Source organism: Exserohilum turcica (assembly GCF_000359705.1).
Source record: "Exserohilum turcica Et28A unplaced genomic scaffold SETTUscaffold_7, whole genome shotgun sequence".
Lineage (NCBI taxonomy): Eukaryota > Fungi > Ascomycota > Dothideomycetes > Pleosporales > Pleosporaceae > Exserohilum > Exserohilum turcicum.
The window spans coordinates 771,811-794,843 of NW_007360288.1; the positions used below are offsets into that span (position 1 = coordinate 771,811).

Here is a 23,033-nt window from a genome sequence, read left to right on the forward strand (position 1 = left end):
TAATCCACTTTCCGATCGGCGCATGCACCTAAACCTTAAACCCCTGCCAAAACGTCTGCCAAGTAGTGTCGACTGCGAGTTCGCGTCGCCAGCGCTAGACAACTGTCGCGGTCCACCAAGACGTGCGCTCTGCCTACCATCGCCCCCCCCCCCCCCCCCCGCCCTCCGTGTCCGAGTCCCGTCTTTTCATGGTCGCGTAAGAGCATGCAAGAGCTGTTGGCGATCTTTACGCGACCATGCATCTCATCAAGCCGCAGTGGTTAACACATCCCGGTTGGTTCTCCTCGGCACATGCACTTGCACCTGGATTTCTGCCTCCATCTTGCTAACACGAGCGGCCACCGCAGGCGAACAAAAGGACTTTGAAGTATACAGCTGCGACGTTTCGCCCGATGGCACGCGCCTGGCCACGGCCGCCGGAGGTTCGTTCACCCACTCGCGAGTGTCGCACGCGGTGCGTCTCCTAGGACATGGCTGACGCACTGATATAGACGGATACGTACGCGTATGGTCCACCGATGCCATCCTCAACTCAAACGACCCCACGTATGCGAAGCCTAAGCAGCTCGCTGCTGTCAGCCATCATTCGGGCACCATCCACGCCGTCCGCTTCTCTCCCAACGGCAAATACTTGGCATCCGGCGCAGACGACAAGATAGTATGTGTCTATGCACTGGACAAGAATGCGCCGACACACGCGGCATTTGGTGGGTACAGGTGGAATGCACCGGAGCAATGGCTGATGGACTCGCAGGATCGAACGAGCCCCCGCCCGTCGAGAATTGGCGCGTCATCCGCCGCCTCATAGGACACGATAATGATGTGCAGGACCTGGGCTGGTCGTTTGACTCTTCGATATTGGTTTCGGTGGGCCTGGACTCCAAGGTCGTGGTCTGGTCAGGACATTCGTTTGAGAAGCTCAAGACGCTGTCCAACCATCAGAGTCACGTCAAGGGCATCACCTTTGACCCGGCCAACAAGTACTTTGCGACCGCCAGCGACGACCGAACCATCAAAGTCTACCGATTCAATTCCCCGCCGCCGAATGCCTCACAGCAAGACCAAGTCAACAACTTTATCCTAGACCACACAATCACCGCGCCCTTTCAAACCTCGCCGCTCACCACATACTTTCGCCGCTGCTCATGGTCGCCAGACGGCGCACACATTGCTGCTGCCAACGCTACGAATGGGCCAGTCAGCTCAGTCGCTATCCTTTCGCGTGGATCGTGGGATGGCGACATTAGTCTTGTTGGTCATGAGGGGCCGGTTGAAGTCACCGCATTTTCTCCCAGATTGTTCTACCGGGACCCGCCACGCCCAGAAAAAGACGGATCCATTTCACAACCGACCGTGACTATAGTGGCATGTGCCGGGCAGGATAAATGTTTGAGTGTGTGGAACACAAGCTTTCCCAGGCCTTTTATGATTTCGCAAGAGCTGGCAGGAAAGTCGATATCCGACTTGTCATGGTCGCCAGACGGAGAGACTCTGTACGCAACCAGCCTGGACGGCAGCATCATGACGTTGGTATTCGAGCCGGGCGAATTGGGATATCCTGCAACGCTTGCAGAGAACGAGAAGACGCTTGCCAAGTTTGGTGCTGGCAGGAGGGTTGGCATTGTTGAAGGCACAGATGCGCTACTTTTGGAAGAGAGCAGTAAGAGTGGGGAGCTCAAGGGTGTCCAGGGCAGGATGGGTGCACTGATGGGCGACGGCGGTGCAGTCCAGCCGCCGACAATCACCAACGGAACGAACGGTACTACACCCTCTCTCACCAATGGATCCACTGCAGCACCGGCACCAGCAGCACCAGCACCCGTCGAGCCACCTCCAGACCAGAGGGTGGAGAAGCTGAAGCAAAGAGTGACGGTCACGAAAGACGGCAAGAAGCGAATAGCACCAATGTTGATGTCGTCTTCGTCTGGTGTTGGCGAATCCTCCCTGCCCAAGACACAGCTCCTCTCCGCGACAACAACATCAAGCCGGAGTGACAACCCGCATAACATTCTCGATCTCTCGAAACCATATGATGGATTCCCGAAAGGAGGTCTCGCCAGTATGCTCGTTGGGAATAAGAGGAAGTTTGCTGAAATTGAAGGCGATGAGGACAGGCAGGTGGAGCGGAGATTGGCTGCATCTGTGAAGTCTGGGGGTGCAGCGATTGTGCTAAACAGCGAGAATGGCCTCATCCCGCCTGCTGCCGCACCGCCGAAGAGTAACGAATTGCAGGAACCGCCAAAAGTTCTCAGGCCAGCGATTGTCAACCCGTCTCTTAGTCTTGCTCAGGTGCGGTTGGCAGTACCAAAAGTCAGGAGCGTCATTGTGCGGACGATGGATGGCAGCGAGCCACCACAGAGTGGCGTAGATGCCAATACCGGAAAGGCAGACATACCAGACACTGTTATACTCGAGGCGCGCAATGCCAGTGGACCATCACGGACAGGACGACCGCAAGACCACGACCCAACGCGTCTCACATGCACAAGCAAAGGACAGTCTCTGTGGCAGGACTTTTTACCAAAAGCTGTTCTCCTGGTTACGGGCAACACAAACTTTTTCGCTGCGGCATGCGAGGACGGATCAGTGTACGCATGGACGCCAGCAGGCCGGCGAACACTCAATGCCATGGTTCTTGAGGCACAGCCCGTCATCATGGACTGCCGTGGCTGGTGGTTAACGTGCATTACGGCAGTGGGCATGTGCTATATCTGGAACCTAAAGACCATGTCGTCGCCTCATCCCCCTGTTTCCCTGGCCCCCATTCTCGACATTGCAGCCTATGCTCAAGGACCACACCTCACCCGGTCGCCTGGTATTGTCTTTGCACGCTTGAACTCGGCCGGCCGGATAACAGTAGCCATGTCTAATGGCGAGGGATACGCCTACAACCCCGACATGTACATTTGGCAGCGCCTGTCAGAACCATGGTGGGGCGTCACCAGTCAGTACTGGAATTCCACAGACTCCTCGGTCGGCAACATTCGCTCCTCGCAAGACAAGGCCGCAGTCAAGGAGAAGGATGACCAGGTATCGCCGGAGAACATCTCGGCGGGCATCATCCCTGCCCTCGAGCGCAACACGACAAACCAGTCCCTCTTGCAGGGCCGCGCCTTCCACCTCCAGCGACTCATCAAGATCCTCGTCTCGGCAGAGGGCTACGAGACGTTTGAGAGCAGCGCCAGCGTCGCCCATCTCGAGAACCGTGTCGCTGCCGCCCGCGCCCTGGGCGCCAAGGAAGAATACAAGATATACTTTACCATGTACGTCAAGCGGCTCGGCGCCGAGGGCCTCAAGGGCAAGATTGAAGAGCTGCTGCGAAGTCTGATGGGCAACCTCATTGAAGACGACGCCGGTGATGAAGCCAGCCAAGAGCAACAAGACACGTCCAAGGAGCCCGCCGACATTTGCGGCTGGAAGAGGGAGGACCTACTGAAAGAGGCCGTTTTGATTCTCGGTAAGCTTTTTTGCAGCCCTCGTCTCCACCTTGATACTAATGCCATTCACAGGTAAACATCGCGATCTCCAGCGCATCACCGTGCCGTATGCGCGTCTCCTCAACATTGTCTCCGAAGGCCAGCGCCAGGACGATCAAGCTATGATTACGGATATGTAGTATATACCCTCGTCTCTTTTTTTTTTGCCTGTCTCTTGGGAAGTCGGTCTTGTCTGTCTTGGTCCCATCTTTTTTTTGTATCTATGTGGTACAAACATCAACTTTTTTTTGCCTATCGCTATTCAATCGCTGAAACTGCCTACCCTACCTCCGTTTCCCACACTTGTATTAGTTTCTCTGTCGAAAAATTCTACGTGGCGCAGTAGCGTAGAGGTGCTTACTTTCTTTTTTGTCCCTCTTCGAAATTAGTAGAGTTTGAAAGCTGGCGGGGGATTTATACAGTACAATTCAAGACATGTGTAATTGTAAGATTCTTTCGTTTCTGCGTGTTGATGACGAGGGTTGGTTGAGTGAGTGGAAGAGAAAATGAAGCATTTAATAACCTTTTTTCCTTCTCAATATTTGTACATTGATGTAGTATGATGTGAGAAAAATTAGAGTGAATAGAGAATTCGTCTTGTTAGTTAAAAGTCAAATACAAGTACTATTTCTACTTTTAGCTACATTTTATGTCTGCCTGAAAGCCTTACTCCTGGTAGATGTTGACTACGTGTTTTACCATGTCATATATCCCAGTGCGTCTTGAGATTACCAACTTTTACACATACCTCGCTTCTACAACTACCTCGCCTCCAGAACTCGAACAAGTTCACTTTTCTCTGCACAGAAGATGCACCTGTATCCAAGGTGCTGAGTATAGTACCTTTGCTATCTCAAATAATGTAGTACTCTACTGATTGTGCAATCCGCCAAGTGAGCACGTTGAAATCACTCTTCAAACATACATGGACGGCACGAATGCAGTCTGCCATTGCATTAGAAACTGAGATTTAGAACTCCTACGAGTTCAGCGACCAAGAGTTGGTAGTCTTGGCATACAGGAACTGGTGTTGCTGTTTATAGTTCTGTACTTATGCTTGGCATCGACGGATCAATGGTTAAGTACGCCGTCGACACCATGCTCACTGACATCTGGGCAACACTAGTCACTCGTCTGAGCAACACCACTCTCTTGTATCTAGGAATTACTGCATTATTCTTAGTTCTGAGGATATCTCACTCCCTCTCAGCTAGCAAAATATCAAAGCTGGTTGGGTTGGAGCAGAAAGTGTTTTGTTGTCGTCGTGCAAGTTTCTCACTGTTTACTTGAACCCCAAAAGGTCAAACGTCAATGCAACGTCCAGCTCTACCAATGCGAGTCTTGGACTATAAAGTGTCAGTCCTGATGATGTCCGTTTCTCACTTATGGCCACACAATGGTGTTTTTGTGGTATTGATGCCACCCGCCGTCTGGGTGTGCCTTCCCAGGTGCTCCTTCCTCAACAACAAGAAAGTGGAGCCCCACCCCACACTCGTGCATGGCAAAACATCGGGAGGAGAGGAACCCCACAGATGCAACACGGGGTGATTCCTCGATAGAATGTGTGATCCAGGTGTTTATGTGTATGGGGAGAATCTCCTGGCCGAGCTCGTTCGTACGGTGCCCTGAAATCACACCCATCTGCATGTATCGTGATGTTTGCAGGGTATAGGGTGTTGCTCCTTCCCCAGGAGGCAGGAACGGCCATGGCAAGCTGCATCACTTTTGCTCGACCCAAGCTGCCTCACTCCTTTCCAGTCTTCATCCATTGCCCACGCACACAATCACACAGTGATTGTATTCATTTCATCATACATTTCCTTCTTTAGGTTCGGAGCCATGCCTCCCAACCGCAAGAAGTCGAAGGCCCAACGAGCGGTTGAGAAGGAGAGGGCTGAGGTCGCCCAGATCATCCTCGACTGAGGCAAGGAGCTGCCAGAACGTAAGCAATCATCGGAAATTCACTCTTGAATGGTACTAACGTGTGATTGCCTTTTTTAGAAGGCGTCATGGATGAAGCTTGGCTGCAACAATGGCGAGCCATTGAAGAGCGAAAGGCAGTGGCCACAAAGGCCCTGCTGAGTAAAGGTGAGTCGCTGCCACTGGGTGGCATCACAGATGACCAGCTGCACGCTTGGGAGGCTGCAGAAGCGGCCGAGGAACAGCGGGCTCAAGCAGCGGAGGTTGAGCGACTCGCTGCTGAAGATGAACGTCTGGCCGCTGAAGCCAAAGCGGAAACAAAGGCTGCTAAAGCCAAAGAGATGCTGGCGGATCCCGAATCCGCAGTACAACGCCTGGCTGCTGAATGCAAGGCGAAAGAGCAAGCGGCTGCTGAAGCCGAAGCTGAACAATTGGCTTTTGAAGCCAGAATGGAGAACGACCACGACGGGCTTGCCGAAGCCATCTATCTGGAACTCGACAAAGCCGAGACGGCACAATTGGCTGCCGAAGCTAATGTCGAGAACGATACGAGTGGCCCGGTCGTCTACGACCCGCTCGACGACGACGACGAGTTTTCCAGGGCCATGCATTTGGCTCTCCAGGAGGAGCTTGATCTTCCTGAAGAGACAGAGGAGGCCGAGACAGAACAACCTTCGGTTGTTGAGTCAGGCGAGTCCAAGCCTGCCAATATGTATCCAATCAGAATCTGGGGATACAAGAACAATGGCAATGCAAGAAGGGCGCTGGCAAAAGCTGCCGCTCAACTTGATAGCCCAGTCGACATGGCCATGTCGACGGAAACCGGGGTTGGTCTTGAGGACGAAGACCAAGCTCTGAATACCCAAGAGAAGAAGGCATCCGTCCAGAACCTGCCTACTAGGCTTAGGATGGATCCTACTTCTGACCTAAGTCTGGGAAGTTTCCTCTTCGACACGTTCTCCACTGTCGAAGAGAAAGAGAGACACGAGCGTTTCGTGGAAATTGCTCGTAAAATCATCTGCTTCCTGAAGTCCACTGCCTCAGATTATCTGCGCCTTGATCCTGAAAGCAAGAAAACGGCATGGAAACCCATTGTGCCTGGGTTACTCTCCCTGCTGAGCAGAGGATCAGAAGATTTTTTGCTGGAAAATCTTCTAAGCGGCATTGACATCCCGGTCCGTTCCACCCTCGGAAATCCGGACTTCACAATTGACGACCTGGTAAGCCTTCCCGGGTGGTCGATTGAGAAGAACATCGAGAAGAGTGTTTACGTGGACATCGTCCACATCAAGGAACAGCTCGAGCTGATCCGACAGCTGTACGTGGGTGCCGCCAGCGGACAATTCGGCCTGGCGCAACGGTGGCACGACTATCTGCGTCCGGCTGAAAACAAGGTTAGCGGCAAACACGGACAAGCCATTATGAAGACCAATTCGACTGTGTGTCTTCGTGGTCTTGCACATTATGGTAATATGCCATACCCATGGGTGGTCTGCTTCGCCGAGTCCTTCATGCTCTACCTTGGCACGGTTACGGACCCTGGTTGGCGTCCGCGTGAGGGCAGTGTTAAGAAGGCTTTCATAGACGATGAGCTCTACAGGCTCGTCGATGCATGTAGGCATGCCGCAGGCCTATCGGCACCTCTTTCCGTGGGCCTCAACTCTACATGGTCCCTCTGCCAAGGATATCGATGGACCCCATACCCTGGCGCCAGCTGCAGGAACTGCAAGCGGCAGATGGTGCCACGATCAGATCCGCTTTAGGAACTAAATGTGTTCTTGTCTTGCGATCCGAAGCGCCCGGGGGAATCCATGGAGTGCAAAAATTGCTTCAACTATCGCACAAGGTATGGGGAAGCCTGTCCATTACGCCTTTAAAAAATGCTTGCATTCCGGAGGACTCCAATCCCAAGGGTATGTCAGGGCCCTGGTTGTAACAACAAGCTGATGCCGCGTGTGGAGATGGAGGGTTTCTTTAAGAAGCACTTCGTCAAGGGTAGGCACACGTTGGAACAATGTCCAGACACTGGTAGATATTTAGCCAGAGTCTTCCAGCACGACGACGTTCTTCTCGGCAACTGTTACTGGGTGTGTCGGAAATGCCTATCAAACAAGATGGGCCTTTCGCAGTACCTTCCTGTCGAGAAGCGGAAGCGACCGACCAGCGATGAAGGTGAACTCGAATAGAGTCTCACGCTGATGCTGGATAAGACCGTCTTCAGTAAGCTCCCCTCCCCCTCTTCATTGTGTATCCAGAGTGCAGGCGCAAGCTAGCTCTGATGCTGACTCGGTAATGCGAATTACCGTCGGATGAGAAGCTGGTGACATCCATCACCACTGTTCAAGACTCGGTTTCTAGCGAGTCTTTTCGAAGTCTAGGCTGCACAACAGTCCACTTCATCATGATAGAAGACCGCAAGGCCACTATCCACGAGTCGGGCCGTAAGGACCACTCACGAAGCGTTAGCTATATTGCCACCTTCAACGGAGGTCGGTGTAAAAGCTGCCTCCGGAAAGTAAAGAGTGCGATGTCTCTGACAACCACTCCTGGAGCGTTGGCTTAAATGCCACACTCGGCCACCGTTGGCTTAGATGCCACAGTGGTGCTTTCCATCGGGACATCCGGCTTGCTGGTGTCCCGAGGGAGAGAAATTTACGACCGTATGCGAACGGCTCGAGCAATACGCGCACATCGAGGCGACACCGTGGGGACATAGGCGACGACCTACCCTTATGTGATACGAATCGAGTCGGTACACGGAAACGACACTGGCGATTTCGGCCTTGAACTACACCAACACTCCAACTCTTACAGCCCGGTCTTCAGCTCCTAGGTTGGCCTCTACCATGCTGTCTATGGACTTCGTTTACGATTGAGTAGCCGCTTTTCCTTGGTCGGTTGGACAGATTTCGTACGAGGGCCCGACGAGCAGGCAGGACTCAACAAGGGCAGAGCGTGGCACAGTGAGAGCAGAATATGGCTTGCCGAGCAACATTCAACGCAGATAGGTGTACACCTATAGACAGCAGTACGAGGTGGCTGCGTATGTATCCATTGACTGACAACTATCTAGGTATAGCCGTCTCCGCTCCCAGCCACTCCTACACCGAATATTCCCATCAACCCGACTCCCGTTTGTCCAATAACGACCCAGCCCCAGAGACGGTGTTGACATCGGCCAACTCGGATCCTGCGATTCGCTACTCGGTGCGCAAAAGGGTCGGAGGGTAGGGCGTGCGGCTGCGGGCAAGCAAATTTTTCCTTCGGTGAAAGCAAAAACTGCGACATGTGGAACCGAAATGGGTACAGCCATGGCGCCGATGCCCAACGATTGGGGGAACCAGCGGCAAGAGCCAACCAAAAACTGGGTCCGGATAATCTTCGGCGAAGATTTTTGTTTTGGATCCGTGCACTTGAGCAACAGCACTAAGGCGCTCGGGCCACAGCTCAGGCATAAAAGGACAGCTTTGCCCAAGGGAGAACGGGCAAGTTCGACGCAAGTTTTCCCATTACCCCCCATTGTTGCAAATTTACTAACGAACCCTAAGATAATCTAAGGAATCTATTTTTTAGTAGTCGTCCTCTTCTGAGTTACTCTAAGTAGCTACAGATTCTCCAACCTGGCTGATGACTTTCAGCCCCGATGTCCCGGAGTGAGGCCTTGTTTACGTTTTGCTTCGGCGAGCGTGGCGATGATCTTCAGCTGACCAGTTGCGCACTTCGGTCGCACTGGGAGGCAGGACGTTGGCGGCAATCTGACAGGCTTCTTTTCATTGATGCTCTCTGGCTAGTCCAGTACATTGAGGAAGAAAATCTGATCGACTGGGCTTAAACGCTGGGGCGCACCTGTTGAGAAGATCAAATTCCGCCCGAAAACGACACTCTTGGTGGAAACGGAAAATATTGTGCACGTTGGACAGCTTGCGAATTCCCGCACGCTACATGTGGACGCCAAGTTCAATTACGGGCTTCGCAGACAGTTCATCGCAGTGGATTGTTCGGCTTGCGGACTGGTTGAAGCTCGTGGCGGGGCCTGCTGTGCGCACCGCTCTTCTCCCAGAATGAGTATTACAGTATCAGTCTACGAATATAACATGTCTCCAGCGCATTCCATCATGTGTATTTCATGCGATTAACACCGCCGTAAGTACTGGGGTTTTCGACTGTCCCAGTACACGGAGAACCCGCCTGAAACAGAATCGCCAGCACGCAACTTGGCTGCACCACGAGAACCAGTGTTTACGCAAACTCTGTATGTCAAACGAAACAGCGCATTCAATCTCGCATACTGTGGTATATGCAAATCAGTCGTGATGCTCACATGTTGTACTCAACTGATGTTGGGGCCGCCGCTCAGTACAAGAGTCGACCAAGCCGCGTGGGCGCCTCAGGCAGTGTGCGCATGGTTGATTGATTAATTTCAACATCTTAAAGTAGACTCCCACAAGGCATAAAGTCGGACTAAGCTGAGATTTTAATTGTCTACTCGTAGATACGGTTGTCTTCCTGTCATCTCTCTGCCGTCCAAGACTTACTCTTCACGTGCGTATACACGTGACAGCAACCAGGCCTTGGTGTTCTGAATTGTAACCGCGGGTTTTACTCATACAACGCGAGCTGCGGCTGCTCCAACGATGGAGCTTCAACCGCCAAACTATCATATAACTCTTTTCACGCAGGCAAACCAGATCTGCAGCCGTCCACATGCCCTACGGAACATTGATTAGGACTTCAAACCCATACATGTATACTTGACAGCCGACCAATGTTCTTTTTGTCCTTTCTACCTACAAAACCCCAGCATCTACTTATGCCTCGTAAAACCCGGAAAAGTATATTCTGACGAGTGAGCGAGAGATATGAAACTCTCTTGTTCTCTCAGCGTGCGTTGCATCGTCACTATCGCCACCTAGAAAAATATCATGATATCTACTCGGTATCGTAGGGCCAGAGGCGTGAAAATGCCCACACATAGTTTGAATCAATTCTGAACACAATTCGTAGCAGGAGTCCGTTGCCATGCAGAAGCAGATACAAAATGAGCAATAGTTAAAGGTAATTGAATCTGATATATGTCAGAGAATGACAAAAACCGACAGTGCCAAAGCTCTATAAGCAAGTTTGATACTAAGAAAGTAGAGCTCACAGGATAGTAGAGTGTATTAAAAACACTGCAGTGAGGCAATACACTGTCAGTATTATGTAGAGCTAGCAATTAATAAGCTTCAATATTCCCTTTGATTAGAAAGCTCTATGTAGATTTCCTGTCTTCTTTTTTTGTTGATGGGACTGGACTGTACTCGACTTGAAGCCCTCGCTAGAAGCTCCAAACGCAACAGCCCATATCCCGGGGCAAACAAACATGGCTCTCGCGGCAATGCCTTTAATCCGAGTAGTGATTGGTATGGGTAATCCTCGGGGGTCCTGACGAGGCGGGAGTCCGTGAACGCCAAGACGCACACAACATATCAGTCAGTCCCCCCATCCGCCTCCGTCTCTTCCTCCTACCATCACTACCACTACCACTACTACCACCACTTGGTTAGTGAAAGTTGCACCTTCCTTCCCAATATCACCTCACTCCTTCACCTTTACCTGCTCACTCCCTCACCTTGACCGTCTCAATCCATGTTACCTCACCATAGCCATAGTCATGACTCCCACTCACACAAACTCGCAAATTTGATGAGCTAACATACTATAGACGATCCAAAAATGCTTACTATTACCGGTGGCCACATCAATATCTATGCGGCCTCCAACAAGAGCATTGACAATATAAGTTGATTTCCATTCTAATTTCTGTCCTTGGTTTGATCCAAATTCACTTGCCCTACTTTAGTTGCCTCACTCCACTTGTCCTGGCTTCTTGTCCTTACTATTGTTGTTGTTTATACTGACTGATCTATAGCTGTTGAGAGCCCACCAGCAGCCCAAGAAGAAGGGCAAGAAGGACAGTGGCTCTAAATTAAGATACCTATTCCTAGCATCAATGAACAATTCTCACAATTTCTCTAGAGGGCCACTGTTCGTCGCCGCGCTAGCCGCGCGAAGGCCGCCGCCGATGCTGCTGCTGCTGTATGTTTTACTCCTTTCCCCTTCGATCTTCATTTCGCCGCTGCCGATTCAGAATTTTGTACTCAAGCTAACATTTCACTCAGCAGACCGCCAATGCCGCCGCGCTGCCGCCGCGCGCCCCCTACTGCGCCCACGCCCACGCCCACGCCTGCGCCCGTCGCCGCCACTGCTGCTGCTGTTGCCCCTGCCTCTGCCTCCGCCAAGGACGTGGAAATGCATGATGCTCGGAACTCGTCTACCTGAACAAAAAAAAAACGGTGATATTATGGCTGTAATTTCTCGGTGTTTGTTGTGTGGGGGTTTCCAGATAGTGAAATGTTAATTCATGAGTGTTTCCCAATTGATACCATGCAAGTGATTGTGAGAAGTGCAGTCTACAACCAGCGCTAGCCCGTTGTTGCGCAATTGTACCACTTCGGCCTCGGCTCATCAAAACTGAGCTCTTTGCCAGGTGTTCCAATCGGTCCTTCATACCACCGGGCTTCTGTGGACTCCATACATTCTTCCTCGCTCCTATAAATTATCAGCACACGGCCTTATTTTCCGAACGAGACACTTACACATGAAACGAGCATCCACAGCCTCCAAAGACACTATAAGCATATGCTTGTTGGTATCCGGGTATGGAGCTGTTGTAGTATATTGCTGTGCAGGACGAGTATGCCGAGATACCAGCGTAAGCACTGCTGTTCCGGACTGTAAGTACGTAGCCGCACATGGGTGGCTCGTCGTAGTGAGTGACGGCGGAGACAGGCGCGGAATGCGTAGCCGGTAGAGTAGCGAGCAAACTCGCCAGGATGAGTGGGAGCTGCATCCTCAGGGGCTGAAGATGAATAGCTTGTAGTCGAGAGGAAACTTCAAAATACTTGCTCAAAGACCTCCTGAGAGTTGCTTGTCCGTAGATGAGCAATCGACTGGATGTTTGCGTTTCTGGCCTGCTATGGTACTTGCTGAAAGTATGCGAAGCAGCACGAACTTTAAATATCCCAAACACATGCGAGTTGTCATGAGCTCGTGCCGAACCTAATCGCCCGTGGTAACCGAGCTGTCAAAATGCAAGTTCCCGTCATCAGCGTGGCTTTGATATACTGTTTCTTTCCAATTGCGAGTGTTCAGTGTCACACAGGTTTACCGTTGTAAGGTCACCATTGCCCTCCTGACGAATGCACTTACCGCAGCATCCTATCAAACAACGCAGCTGCAATCAAGAGTCATGTACTCAACATGTCGGTCAAGCCGAGTTGACGTGGTCAAAGGGTCGAAGAAGACTGACCGCTAAACCGCGCCTCTCCAGTACCACCTTGGATGAAGCACATGTCGATGTCGTAGTTTTGGTATGCTTGGCGCGGCTTGCTACTTCAACATGGTACATTGCAACAACCAATTGGTTGGGTATAGCGGTGGAAAAAAAAACTTGGACGTAGTACTGTAACCGTGGGACAAGGACGCTGAAGCTACCTAGTGTGCAGACGAGTGGCACTGGGTTCCGAGAAGAGCGTCATACAAACATACTTGGAAGACCCGGAAGCAGACGCGTCCGGGGACAGAAAGCGGCATCATAATACAAGGAATGCGGTGCGTCAGAGATACGGTGATGGGCGTCGAGAAGATGAGTTTGTGCATGTAGAGGTATTGAAAGTCGATGAATGGACATGTGGTTGGATGTGGGAGGCTATAGTATGTGCCATGTCCGTACAGCAGTCAAGGTGGCGAGATGACGGGTGTCAAGACTTGTTCGGTGTGATTCAAGGACAGCCGTGTAGGCTCTCGTGATGAAGCGACTTAACACGTGAGATGGACTGAACGGGAAAACCAGTAGCTTTTGAATGATGTCATCACAAACAACAACAGAAAATCAATTAGTTGATGAATTTTGGTCGATGATGGAAGCAAGAAGAAGTGACGCAAGACAATCCAGCCCTCACGTGACAGCGTGAAAGTGGACGTCGCGTCAGAACACCAACATGGCAGCATCTACCACGGAAAAGCCAACCCTCAACACCACGCCCAATGAGCCGTGCAAGCATAGAACAGGCGCTTACGGGCTTAGTCCCTACACTAAGCGGGCCTCTGCCCCCAGAGCTGATTGAACTTGCCCTATCGCTGCTCACGCGCTCGCAAACAGTCGCGACGTCGTTGAAGTCGGACGAAGAAATCGCACGGCCATATGCATGTGCGCAACTAGCCTGCGAAAGGTACGCGACATGCAAATAGACATATACATTCATCTAACAGCCATAAGACTCAAGAAGCGTCTCAACCTCCCCTCAATCACATCCCGGCCGCCCTGCCCCCCTCGCATATACAAAAAGCTATACAACTACCTCAGCAGTGCACTTCCAGACTCGTTCGCAAACTCGGAGCCCCAAACACCGCGTAAGAAGGCTGTACCGGCCCCCGCCGCGTCAGTACGCAACACACCAAAAACACCATTGAGCACGAAGCGAGGCCGTGAGAGTAATGCAGAGCCCCCTGAGTGGGTGGTACCTGCTATCCGAGCATTGGCAAAGGCATTTGAATATCCGGCAGTGATACCACACGTGTATACTGGAGTAGAATCCATATACCCTCTTCTCGCCCGCATGTCTGCTGCGGCCGCGGAGTCGCCCAGCAAGCGTCCCAAGCGAGCCACAGCCAGTGCACTCTCTTCCGCGGACGTCAGCGACACACGGCTTCTCGGTCTTATTGTTGTTGTATTTCTGCTCGTGTTCTCGAGAATGAGAGATGTCGATGTGTCGGTGGATAAGTACAACGAGTGGCTGGTCAAGGCAACAAGCACCGTGTTGAAGAACCCGTCGGCGCAGCATGTCACGTCCGAGGAGCTCGTACCGGTGATAGAACAGACAATGGCTATGGCGAAGGAGGAAGGCTGGCTCCAGATGCAGTGGTTCGAGAGCGTGAAGCCCGTGGCTGATGGAGAGGAGATGGAAGGTGTCGAAATGACTGGCAATATGAATGTCAAGTCAGGAGCGCTGCATCTCCGGTCTGGAAGCCCTTATATTGGCCTGGGGACCATGATGCAAGACGCGACTGATTATCTTGGGGAGCGACAGCAAGAAGACTATGCAAAGTGGAAAGCCCAGATCCTGGCCCGCGTAGAGAATATTGAAGCTGCTTAGACACGGTTCATCCTGGGCCGCGGTATTTGGAAAGAATGAGTCGCTTTCGGGTATGGCCAACCTGGCCTACCACCAGCATCATGTCACTGAACCCGACATTGTGTCACTGGGACAAGATGATTTTGACGAAGAAGCAAGACCAAAATCCATGAAGAGACCATATAACATAAATATTCTAAATCCCAACTCCCGAATCACATGGCCGCTAGTCTCAGAGATTCGCCATCACCCTGTGCTCCCGGACGATATGCCTCCCATCCCTCCTCACGTGGAGCACATTGCTTTGGACCTTGCTCGCGTCGCCGCTTACCTGCCCCCCGTGAGGTGACGTGATGGCATCCTGGGGCACGTCTTCGATCGTGAACATCAACATGACTTCATCCGGACGGTAATCATCATGGAAAACATTGATCTTTGTGATGCGCTTGATGCCGAGAAAGGGCTTGTGCGTGATGAGGAAGTGTGCAGCGGTCGCGCCAATGGGGGATGCTGGAGGAACTCAGTATGGTTGTTTTCAAAACGAGGCACTTCGGCACCCGCCTTCGAGAGAAGGACATGTCGCACTTACCGATGATGGCCTGGTGCTCTGGAGAACCAATGGTGAAGGCAACGCCTGGCCAAAAGGTCAACGCGAACTTGCGTCGATTCCTTAGGGCGCGAGTGATGAGTTTGACCGTATCAGGGTTGACGACATGGTGGGCGAGGTAGTACTTGAAGGCGTTGAGATGATTGTTCCCCCGGAACCAAAAGCCCCAGTAGATGTCGGAGAGACGATGTAGCTCAGGCAGCTCACCAGGCTCAGCTTTGCGGCCCCAGCCAAATCGGTTTTGCACGGCCGCAGACGGACTCATAATGTTCAACGCGACGATGAGCCCGTCCTTTTGGTTGACAGCAAAGTCGTATGCGGCGCCAGTAGCCTGGCATGATTGTTAGCAAGCAATTCTGTAGGGTAGATACAAACATACCCTGTATTCTCTGCCATTGACATGGTACCTTTGATCTCGAACCGGGACGCCACTCCCGAATTCGGCATGAGAAACCACATAGCACTCGTTCTCGCCATCTGCCGGTTCACCGTCGTCGTCGTAGGCGGGATAAGGGTTGATACCGAGGGCCTGGAACACGGTAGAGAGACTTTTGGCCTCGAAGTCGCAATCCCAGTCCGCGTAGAGGGGCTCCTCGTCCCAGTGCCATGTTTCGAGTTCAGCTGAGGCAATATGTCAGTGCTTGAAGTAGCAAGCGTGGGAGGGGAAAAGGGTGTCAACTTGCCTACGAGGTCACTAGTCCACCGACTTGCAGCCGATGGTGGTTGTCGCGTGTCTTGCATCAGGTACCCAGCACCTTGATCCGTGGCGTCCATCAGGCACATCAAGCGCTGGCCCTTGGCGAGGTACTTGTTCCACAACTCGTCGTCGGCCCAGACATTGGGGTCGAAGTCGCCACCTGTGGCAGGGTTGAAGTCGTCGAGGAAGTCGGCCGGCGCATCTCCAGGTAGGCCGTTGGACACGGAGGAGACGTTGAAGAGGCTGGAGTTCTGTGCGGACTCCGAGCTGGGCTTGGCTAGGTCATTCTTGATGACGCGGCCAGAGGTGATGGTGACAAGTAGAGCGAGGAGCGTAATGAACGATGCAAAAAGTCCCGACTTCATTTTGGCTGTCGTAAAAGATTGTGGATAGTTGGACGGAAAAGTGTGCAGTGTACGGTGGACAGCGAGTCTAAAGTTGAGAGTGTTTACGATAAGAGCGTAGTTGGAGAAGTCGCGTTTCTTATATAGGTAGGAGCGCGCACTAGCCCGCGCCAGCACAGTGAAAGAGAAATACGCGAGACCGCGAGACCGGAGCCAAGTGATTGCTTGTTCAGTGTTGCCTGATAGAAGCGGGATCCAGCAAACGAACAGTCATTCCTATCCACCTCGAATGTCTGACAGTATGGAGAACGGATGGAACCGTATAGGTCAGTCTTAACAGTTGGGGGTGCAGCGGGAGCATCGCGGGAGTATCCAAATTCTCCAACATCGCGACCCAAAGGCTGCATGGATCGGAAGCCACGCTCAAGCGGAGACATGGGCATATCAGGCGTCTGATCAGGCAATGTGAAAGTTGATCCAAAGGTAGGAGGAGCACGACGAAAAATCCAATTTAGCGCTTTTATATATAAAACCAGAGATCATATACAACTTCCTCCCACCACAGCCATAACGGAGAAAAGGCCATATTTCAACTACATCGCCATGTTTGCAGCAGCCCATTGCGTCCTCCAAACATCTGCCACATGCAATAACTCACGTGTTTGAACAAGCAATGCCTCAGTATCAAACTCGCTTGGGAAAACCGGTAAACAGCAACCTTCACCCAACCCCACTTACTCCTTGTAAAACTCCGCCGTTCGCTGCTCGCCCTCGCGTAGTACAGCACTCACGATATCCTCCCCCGATCTCGGGCGCAGGCGCACAGCAAAGTCACGCGGAATCGCCACGAGCGCACTCTTGATGGCGTTGTAGTCGATGTAATCCGTGTTGGGCGGATGCGTGGCACTAGCCTCGATTCTGTACAGACTGAGCAGGCGGAACAGGGCGCAGTAGATGAGCTTTGTTGCTATGAGTGCGCCAGGACAAGATCTGGAGCCCGCGCCGAAAGAAAGATGGGGCGGGTTCGCATGAGGCGTTGAGGTATATGGAGACGACGAGTCAACGGGGGATGTGAGCCAGCGCTCCGGATTGAATGTTGCGGCATCCGGGCCCCAGTAATCGGTATCTGGTTCTGTTAGATATATACAACCTAGTCCTGTCAGTGTATTTCTCACCGTGATTCCCAGCTTGAGCATTAATCAACACCATGGTGCCTTTGGGTATCACGGCGTCGCCCCAGCGCACATCACTCATTGTTTTCCGCGGCAAACTCATATTACTGACAGTGTAGTAGCGGCCAGCTTCCTTGACAATAGCACTGAGATAGGGAATCTCCTCGGCCTCAAAGTCGGTGGCCCACGCCTTCTTCAAGTCGTCGTCGTGCGGATACATCTTGCGGATTTCGGCATACGCCCGGTCCTGGAAGACCTGGCCTTCGCGCGTGCACAGCGACCCGATGCACGAGACGAGGGTCCCCGGGATGGTTTCGAAGCCGCCGGATACCAGCGACAGGCAGATGGAGCTGACTTCTACGCCGGTGAGTCTTGTTTCCTCGTCTTTGAGGATGGCGGCGCTGATGCATGGTTTCTCGGTTCCGTTGGCAATCATGTCGCGGACCTTGTCGAGCAGCAGGTTGAGGTACTTATCGCGGCGCTCACGCAGCTCTTTGGAGCGCCGGTTCTTCTCGTTGTTGGGCAGGTACCGCAGGATAGGGACGTAGTCCTGGTAGTTCTCGGATGCGGAGCGCAACAGCGAGATCGCAGAGCCGACTTCGAGGATCTCGCGCAGCAAGTCGTCGTACACGGCGTCCATGCGAATGCCGTAGCAGAGTGTGAGTGTCGTGTTGAGTGCGTATCGCTGGATGTACGGCCGGATGCTGACTTCCACCTCCCCGGCTTTGCTGTCTCGCTGCAGGTCTCGTGCAATACAGTACGACTCGAGGTCAAACATGTTGTAGTAATTCTTCATCATGCCTTTGCTAAGCGTAGTCGACGCTGCTTTGCGCTTGTTCCGACAGCTCTCATCCCACGGGGAACTGCCAATGGTAAAGCCTTGCGTCGATGAAATCAGGCCATGGAAAGTGTACAGCTTTGGCCGATCAATCAATCCCTGTGAGTTTGACACGAGGATTTTCTTGCAGTCTTCAAAGGAGCTGACGACGACAGCGCGTGTGTTTCCCAGGCGAATCTGGAACACAGAGTGGCCGTATTGGCGCCACCACTTCTCGCACACGGTTGCATGGTCGTCGCCGAGTTGCGTGAGATGGCCTGTGATGGGGAGAGCATGGGGGATTTCGGGGATGCCTTGGATGTAAGGGATATCAGTGCGAGTAAGTAGCTGCTGGAATTAGCTTTCTACTTCACACACTTCTGTCATACCTACCTTGTACAAAGCAAATGCCAGGGCGGCAATAAGAGCAATGGCAGCTACATGGCCAGAAGCAATGGGCCTGATATGCGGGAAGACCTCCGGCAAGTGATCCATCTTGGAATTCGTCTACGTGCCCTTCCAGCCCGGTAAGCAGCGAAACGAAAGCAATGGCGGCAAAATTTGCCGTCCACCCATCTATCTGTACCTGGCATATTTTATATGTGCTAGGATGCTGCCCTCACGCGATGCCGTTGTAAAGTGAGGGGTTCTTTCGGAAGCATACCGGAGATAAGACTTCCCTGCTTAGTTAGTTATCAGCGCCCTGGTCTCCCACCTTTGGATATTGTATCAGTAAGTAATGCTGTGCGTTTGACCCACCAGCACAAGTATGTAGCCCTTGACAATTAAAACCAACCAAGTATGTGTAGATGGTATATATACTCATACCATCTATCAAAATACCAGTCTACCCAGAGCAACCCCAAAGCCCGGCCATCTCAGATTCCGAGATCCAAAAACCTCGCATGCCTCACGTCTGCGCCAATAATAAACTCCCTGATAACCGCATAAGTACTCTTTGAATTCCTGCGTCAACCTAAATAGCACATGCTTCTCGACGCTCTCCCACGGCGCAAACAGCAAAAAAACTCTTCTTTGACCCTACCACCAGCATTCTCCTCTTCCTTCTGCACCTCCCCATCGACCCTCCGTCACAAAGCGCTTCAGAACCGCGCTTCGAACAGCAAAACTATCATAGAAGCTATTCCCAGCCCTATTCTTAACAAAAAAATAGCCAACGATACTCCACACCACCACATCCCCCGTACCCATATCTTCTTCCTTGAGCATCTCTGCGGTGACGCTACATAGCACCGCTAGCTCTGCAAGCGAAACATCCCCATGCACCAGCCACCCGACTGTAGCCTTCCCCATTCAAGGCGGCTCAGGATACGCTTGTTCGCAGCCCTAGGAATGAAGCCGCACAAGTGCTGTGCGAGCGAGTCCCACGTTCGCCAGGATGTAAGTACCATGTAAGCCGGGTCTTCGATCTGCTGCAGGAAGCAGGAAAAGCGTAGCCTGTGAGATTCTGAATGAGGCGTTTGCGACTTCTAGAAGCGTTGAGCGGAGTGAGGCGTGTTTGGGGGCGTGAGGTCCGGGGCAGAGAGGTGTAGGAGCGCGAGGTCGGTGATGGGGATTTTTTTTTTCAGATGGGGCATATTTGCGTGGGGGGAATGGATGGGATGGGATTATATTGCGACTGCTATTTTTCATACCTCAGCGGCAAGAAAAAATTGTGGTTTTTTTTTCTTTTTTTGAATAGCGAGGTGGTGGTGGTGGTGGTGGTGCACAAGATTAGGTAGCCACTACACGCGTCAATCGGGGGGATTACTTATATTGTAGGCCAGCAGGATTTCGCATGACATATACTTACATGTTCTGACCTCGCTATTTGTCTCACTATTCACATTCCGTGTCGGTATTCTAGCGACTTGCCAAAAAAGGGGGTGTTTGAAAAAAAAAAGAGAGAGAGGCGTAGTTCAAAGGAAAATAATGTAGGAAGAAAAGCTTGTATGATTTGTTGTTGTTAACTATCGTTACTTCAAAGACCATGTCATCACCGAAATAATCACTGCAGAGAACTTGAGAAACAGATATTTTCTTACTCATCAATGCATTTCATATATCACGGGGGAGAAGAGTCGTTAACACTTGCTCGATAAAAAAAAATCAGAAATGCATGTAGTAGAGACATCCTGCCGCTTACTGACCCAGCAGTATCTTCAGCGTTTCGACGCCCACAGCAAGAACCTCCTGGCTGCGTGTTTCCTTAAGCACAACCTTCAGTGTTTCCACAACACCCTTACTCTTGCACTTTTCTTTACCTTCTTCGACGTCTACGACGCTCCGCAGACAAACCACGCCGCGATGTCGAATACCCTCGTCTTCGTCCTGGCACAGACCTAGCAGCCACTCGACGTTCTTGTCCTGCTTGAGGAACTCGACAACGGCAAGGTCGACGGACAGCAACATGGCTAGGGCGCCACCGGCGGCAGAGCGCGTCGCGCTGTCTTCCACGTCGGCCATGGCGAGGAGGAGATGCAGACGGTGTTTTGCGCGGGGGGAGCCGTCTGCAAAGTTTCCAATGCACACGGGTGACGCCATGAGATTGCAGATGAGCTCGGTGGAGGCACGTCGAACCAGCGTGTTTTGGCTCAGCAGCAAGTCGTCTACGACCGTGTCAAAGGATTGCCGGATGATGTGATCTTGCGTGTTTCGGTCCATCGAAGCAAGGTTCGTAAGCGCCAGCAATGCTTCAAACGCGTGGAGCTGCCATGTCGTGGATTCTGTCCGGGTCAGTTGGCTGATCAGCGGCCGGATTCCAGATGTGCTTGGCAACGCCGCATTGAAGACATGCGAAGGGTTGATGCTGATGAGCATGCGAGACAGTGCTTGGGCAGTCGTGGGCAGGGCGGTGGGTGGGAATGGCGTGGTGCCTGTTGTCGAGGACTCGTTCGTCGCGGAAATGTGTTCCCAGATTTGAATGAGCAACTTAACAGCACCTTGCTGCGCCATTGTGCCACGGTTCTTGGTGTCTTTGCACAGGCTAAGAAGGATAAGGCTGCTCTGTGTGAGGACAGAGGCCGAGCCGTTCTTGCACACATGCACCAGGAGTGGTACAACACCAGCATCCAAAACACGCTTGCAGCGTATAGAGACATCCTCGTCGTTGAGAAGAGCATCCGGTTGAGCAGACTTCTGCACATTCGCATAGGCTTTGAGCTGCGCCATGCGCTTCTCTTCCTCCGACTGCAAGGGCTGGTATTGCGTGATATTGACAAAGATGGTGAGGCCGCCGAATATGATATTCTTTGGTGACGAAGCATCGCTCATGGTCTCGATAAGGCGTTTGAGAAACTTTGGCGACTTGGATAGATCGTCCCGGACCTTGGGCTGTAGGGAGGCATAGGCAAGGCCCTCAACCGAGTCCTGCTTAGAGGACGTGTCACCCCCTATAACCATCGACTTGAAGCTCGCAATCAGGTCGTTTTGGTCGACCTTCTCCGCCCTAACAATCCGAGGTGTTTCATCGGACGGCTCTTCCTCGCCCAGCTTGACAAGAATGAGTGCAGCTAGGTTGGCCCGCTTCTTGCTCGGGCACTCGGCGACCATGTCTTCCAGCCACTCTCTACAATTTGTGTTGATTGACTCTCTGCAGTTTTTGTCTACACATGCAGCACTGATAAGTTCAAGAGTGGCCTGCTCCAAGTTATGAGACTTCTTGCTCTGTACCTTTGACACCAGTGTGCTGACGAAGCCATCTGTCAAGAAAAGGGCGGCGGCAGCGGTAACAGCAACTGGGAAGATGGCCGCAGCCGCAGAGAAGGCGATTACGAGGTCGTTGGCCTCGCCCTTCTTCACTTTGGAAGTAACGAACCTCGAGATGAGCTCTCCCGCAGTGTCCGGAGCAAGCTCAAACAGCTTGATACTTGCAAGTGTAGCCTGACTGCGTAACTTGGTTGGCAGTCGAAGGTCAAGCGATGCCAGTATGACATCGAAACTGTCGGCGTCGATGATGCCTTTGAGGTGCTCTGCATAGTGAGCAAGCAGTTGTGCGATGCCCTTCATGGCGCGTTCCGGATGCTCAAGAGCCTCCTCCATCATCATTGCCAGGCTGAGCATGAAGATGTCCCGGTGGCCCGTCTTGAAGGATTCGTCGTCTGGCCAGACATCTCGGTTGAGCAAGACCTTTAGTAAGCCATCGATGGAGTCGTCGCCTCGTTCGAACATCTCGTAGTAAATCCGCGTTGGCTTCTCTCGAACGGCGTTGGCAAGCCACTTTTGCGCCCCAACATTCTGTAGAAGCTCGCCTGAAACTTGGTCGAGGATGTCGTCTTCGCCTTTGAAGTCGAAAAGTATGTCCATGGCCTGCTCTGCCTCCTCCTGCTTCAAGCCATGCGATCTCATCGTTTTGAGTGCTTTTTCCCCATCATGTGCATCCTTGGTCCGTACCCATTCGCGGCATATCCCCAGGAACTCACTCTTGCCCTCCTCTTCGTTCAGCGCAATCCATGCTTCTTTGATGCGTGGGTGGTCGGGTGCAATCGAACCAGCTTCGCGCAAGTGCCGTGCTGCTACAGTCAACTCGCCAGCCTTGATGCTCTCATCGGCCTTTTGTGCAAGCTGCACGACTCTCTCTTCGTCAGATGGGCTGGCCATTGTTGCATGTGTGTTAGATGATGATCATTGCGATACGAACACTTGGATTTACGAGGGCGTGTCACGCGTTCTGGGTCGATTCCATGCACGGGCCCGGCGGAGCCGTTTTAGTGGAGCGCGGGGCGGCTGATCACCCAAAGTTACTCTCTTACGTTGGCTGTTTCGAAGAGTCTGGCTCTCAGATGCAAAAAGGTCGCTACTCGCTAAATACAACAGTGTGTTGGC

General features: G+C 52.3%; 8 protein-coding genes across 8 annotated transcripts; 4 read left to right on the plus strand and 4 right to left on the minus strand.

Annotated features, from left to right (window-relative positions):
* The first annotated feature begins 170 nt into the window (after positions 1 to 170).
* SETTUDRAFT_165502 (uncharacterized protein) lies at positions 171 to 3,881 on the plus strand. The gene is made up of 5 exons (XM_008032132.1): positions 171 to 273; positions 348 to 422; positions 492 to 707; positions 755 to 3,457; positions 3,510 to 3,881. Exons 1-5 carry the CDS (start codon positions 237 to 239, stop codon positions 3,614 to 3,616), a joined length of 3,138 nt encoding a protein of 1,045 aa, XP_008030323.1. The 5' UTR covers positions 171 to 236; the 3' UTR covers positions 3,617 to 3,881.
* A 1,604-nt stretch (positions 3,882 to 5,485) lies between these two features.
* On the plus strand, positions 5,486 to 7,159 carry SETTUDRAFT_34725 (uncharacterized protein; the record flags this gene model as incomplete). Its single annotated transcript, XM_008031915.1, has 1 exon — positions 5,486 to 7,159. The coding sequence occupies one exon, from the start codon at positions 5,486 to 5,488 to the stop codon at positions 7,157 to 7,159; it is 1,674 nt and encodes a 557-aa protein (XP_008030106.1).
* Positions 7,160 to 10,758: 3,599 nt separating this feature from the next.
* Positions 10,759 to 11,717, plus strand: SETTUDRAFT_34726 (uncharacterized protein; the record flags this gene model as incomplete). Its single annotated transcript, XM_008031916.1, has 4 exons — positions 10,759 to 10,798; positions 10,873 to 10,937; positions 11,308 to 11,474; positions 11,561 to 11,717. The coding sequence occupies 4 exons, from the start codon at positions 10,759 to 10,761 to the stop codon at positions 11,715 to 11,717; spliced, it is 429 nt and encodes a 142-aa protein (XP_008030107.1).
* A 38-nt stretch (positions 11,718 to 11,755) lies between these two features.
* SETTUDRAFT_173742 (uncharacterized protein) lies at positions 11,756 to 12,385 on the minus strand. The gene is made up of 2 exons (XM_008032133.1): positions 12,035 to 12,385; positions 11,756 to 11,987 (listed from the first exon to the last, which is right to left on the minus strand). The coding sequence occupies exons 1-2, from the start codon at positions 12,286 to 12,288 to the stop codon at positions 11,861 to 11,863; spliced, it is 381 nt and encodes a 126-aa protein (XP_008030324.1). The 5' UTR covers positions 12,289 to 12,385; the 3' UTR covers positions 11,756 to 11,860.
* Positions 12,386 to 13,484: 1,099 nt separating this feature from the next.
* Positions 13,485 to 14,777, plus strand: SETTUDRAFT_122060 (uncharacterized protein; the record flags this gene model as incomplete). Its single annotated transcript, XM_008032134.1, has 2 exons — positions 13,485 to 13,669; positions 13,717 to 14,777. The coding sequence occupies 2 exons, from the start codon at positions 13,485 to 13,487 to the stop codon at positions 14,591 to 14,593; spliced, it is 1,062 nt and encodes a 353-aa protein (XP_008030325.1). The 3' UTR covers positions 14,594 to 14,777.
* Positions 14,778 to 14,930: 153 nt separating this feature from the next.
* Positions 14,931 to 16,040, minus strand: SETTUDRAFT_72231 (uncharacterized protein; the record flags this gene model as incomplete). Its single annotated transcript, XM_008031990.1, has 4 exons — positions 14,931 to 15,082; positions 15,162 to 15,510; positions 15,559 to 15,800; positions 15,875 to 16,040. Coding segments are annotated over 4 exons (909 nt in total), but the record flags the coding sequence as incomplete, so codon positions are not given.
* Positions 16,041 to 16,734: 694 nt separating this feature from the next.
* SETTUDRAFT_165506 (uncharacterized protein) lies at positions 16,735 to 18,282 on the minus strand. The gene is made up of 2 exons (XM_008032135.1): positions 17,396 to 18,282; positions 16,735 to 17,346 (listed from the first exon to the last, which is right to left on the minus strand). The coding sequence occupies exons 1-2, from the start codon at positions 18,168 to 18,170 to the stop codon at positions 16,955 to 16,957; spliced, it is 1,167 nt and encodes a 388-aa protein (XP_008030326.1). The 5' UTR covers positions 18,171 to 18,282; the 3' UTR covers positions 16,735 to 16,954.
* A 1,999-nt stretch (positions 18,283 to 20,281) lies between these two features.
* SETTUDRAFT_122067 (uncharacterized protein) lies at positions 20,282 to 22,808 on the minus strand (the record flags this gene model as incomplete). Its single annotated transcript, XM_008032136.1, has 1 exon — positions 20,282 to 22,808. The coding sequence occupies one exon, from the start codon at positions 22,806 to 22,808 to the stop codon at positions 20,352 to 20,354; it is 2,457 nt and encodes an 818-aa protein (XP_008030327.1). The 3' UTR covers positions 20,282 to 20,351.
* Between the last annotated feature and the right edge of the window lie 225 nt (positions 22,809 to 23,033).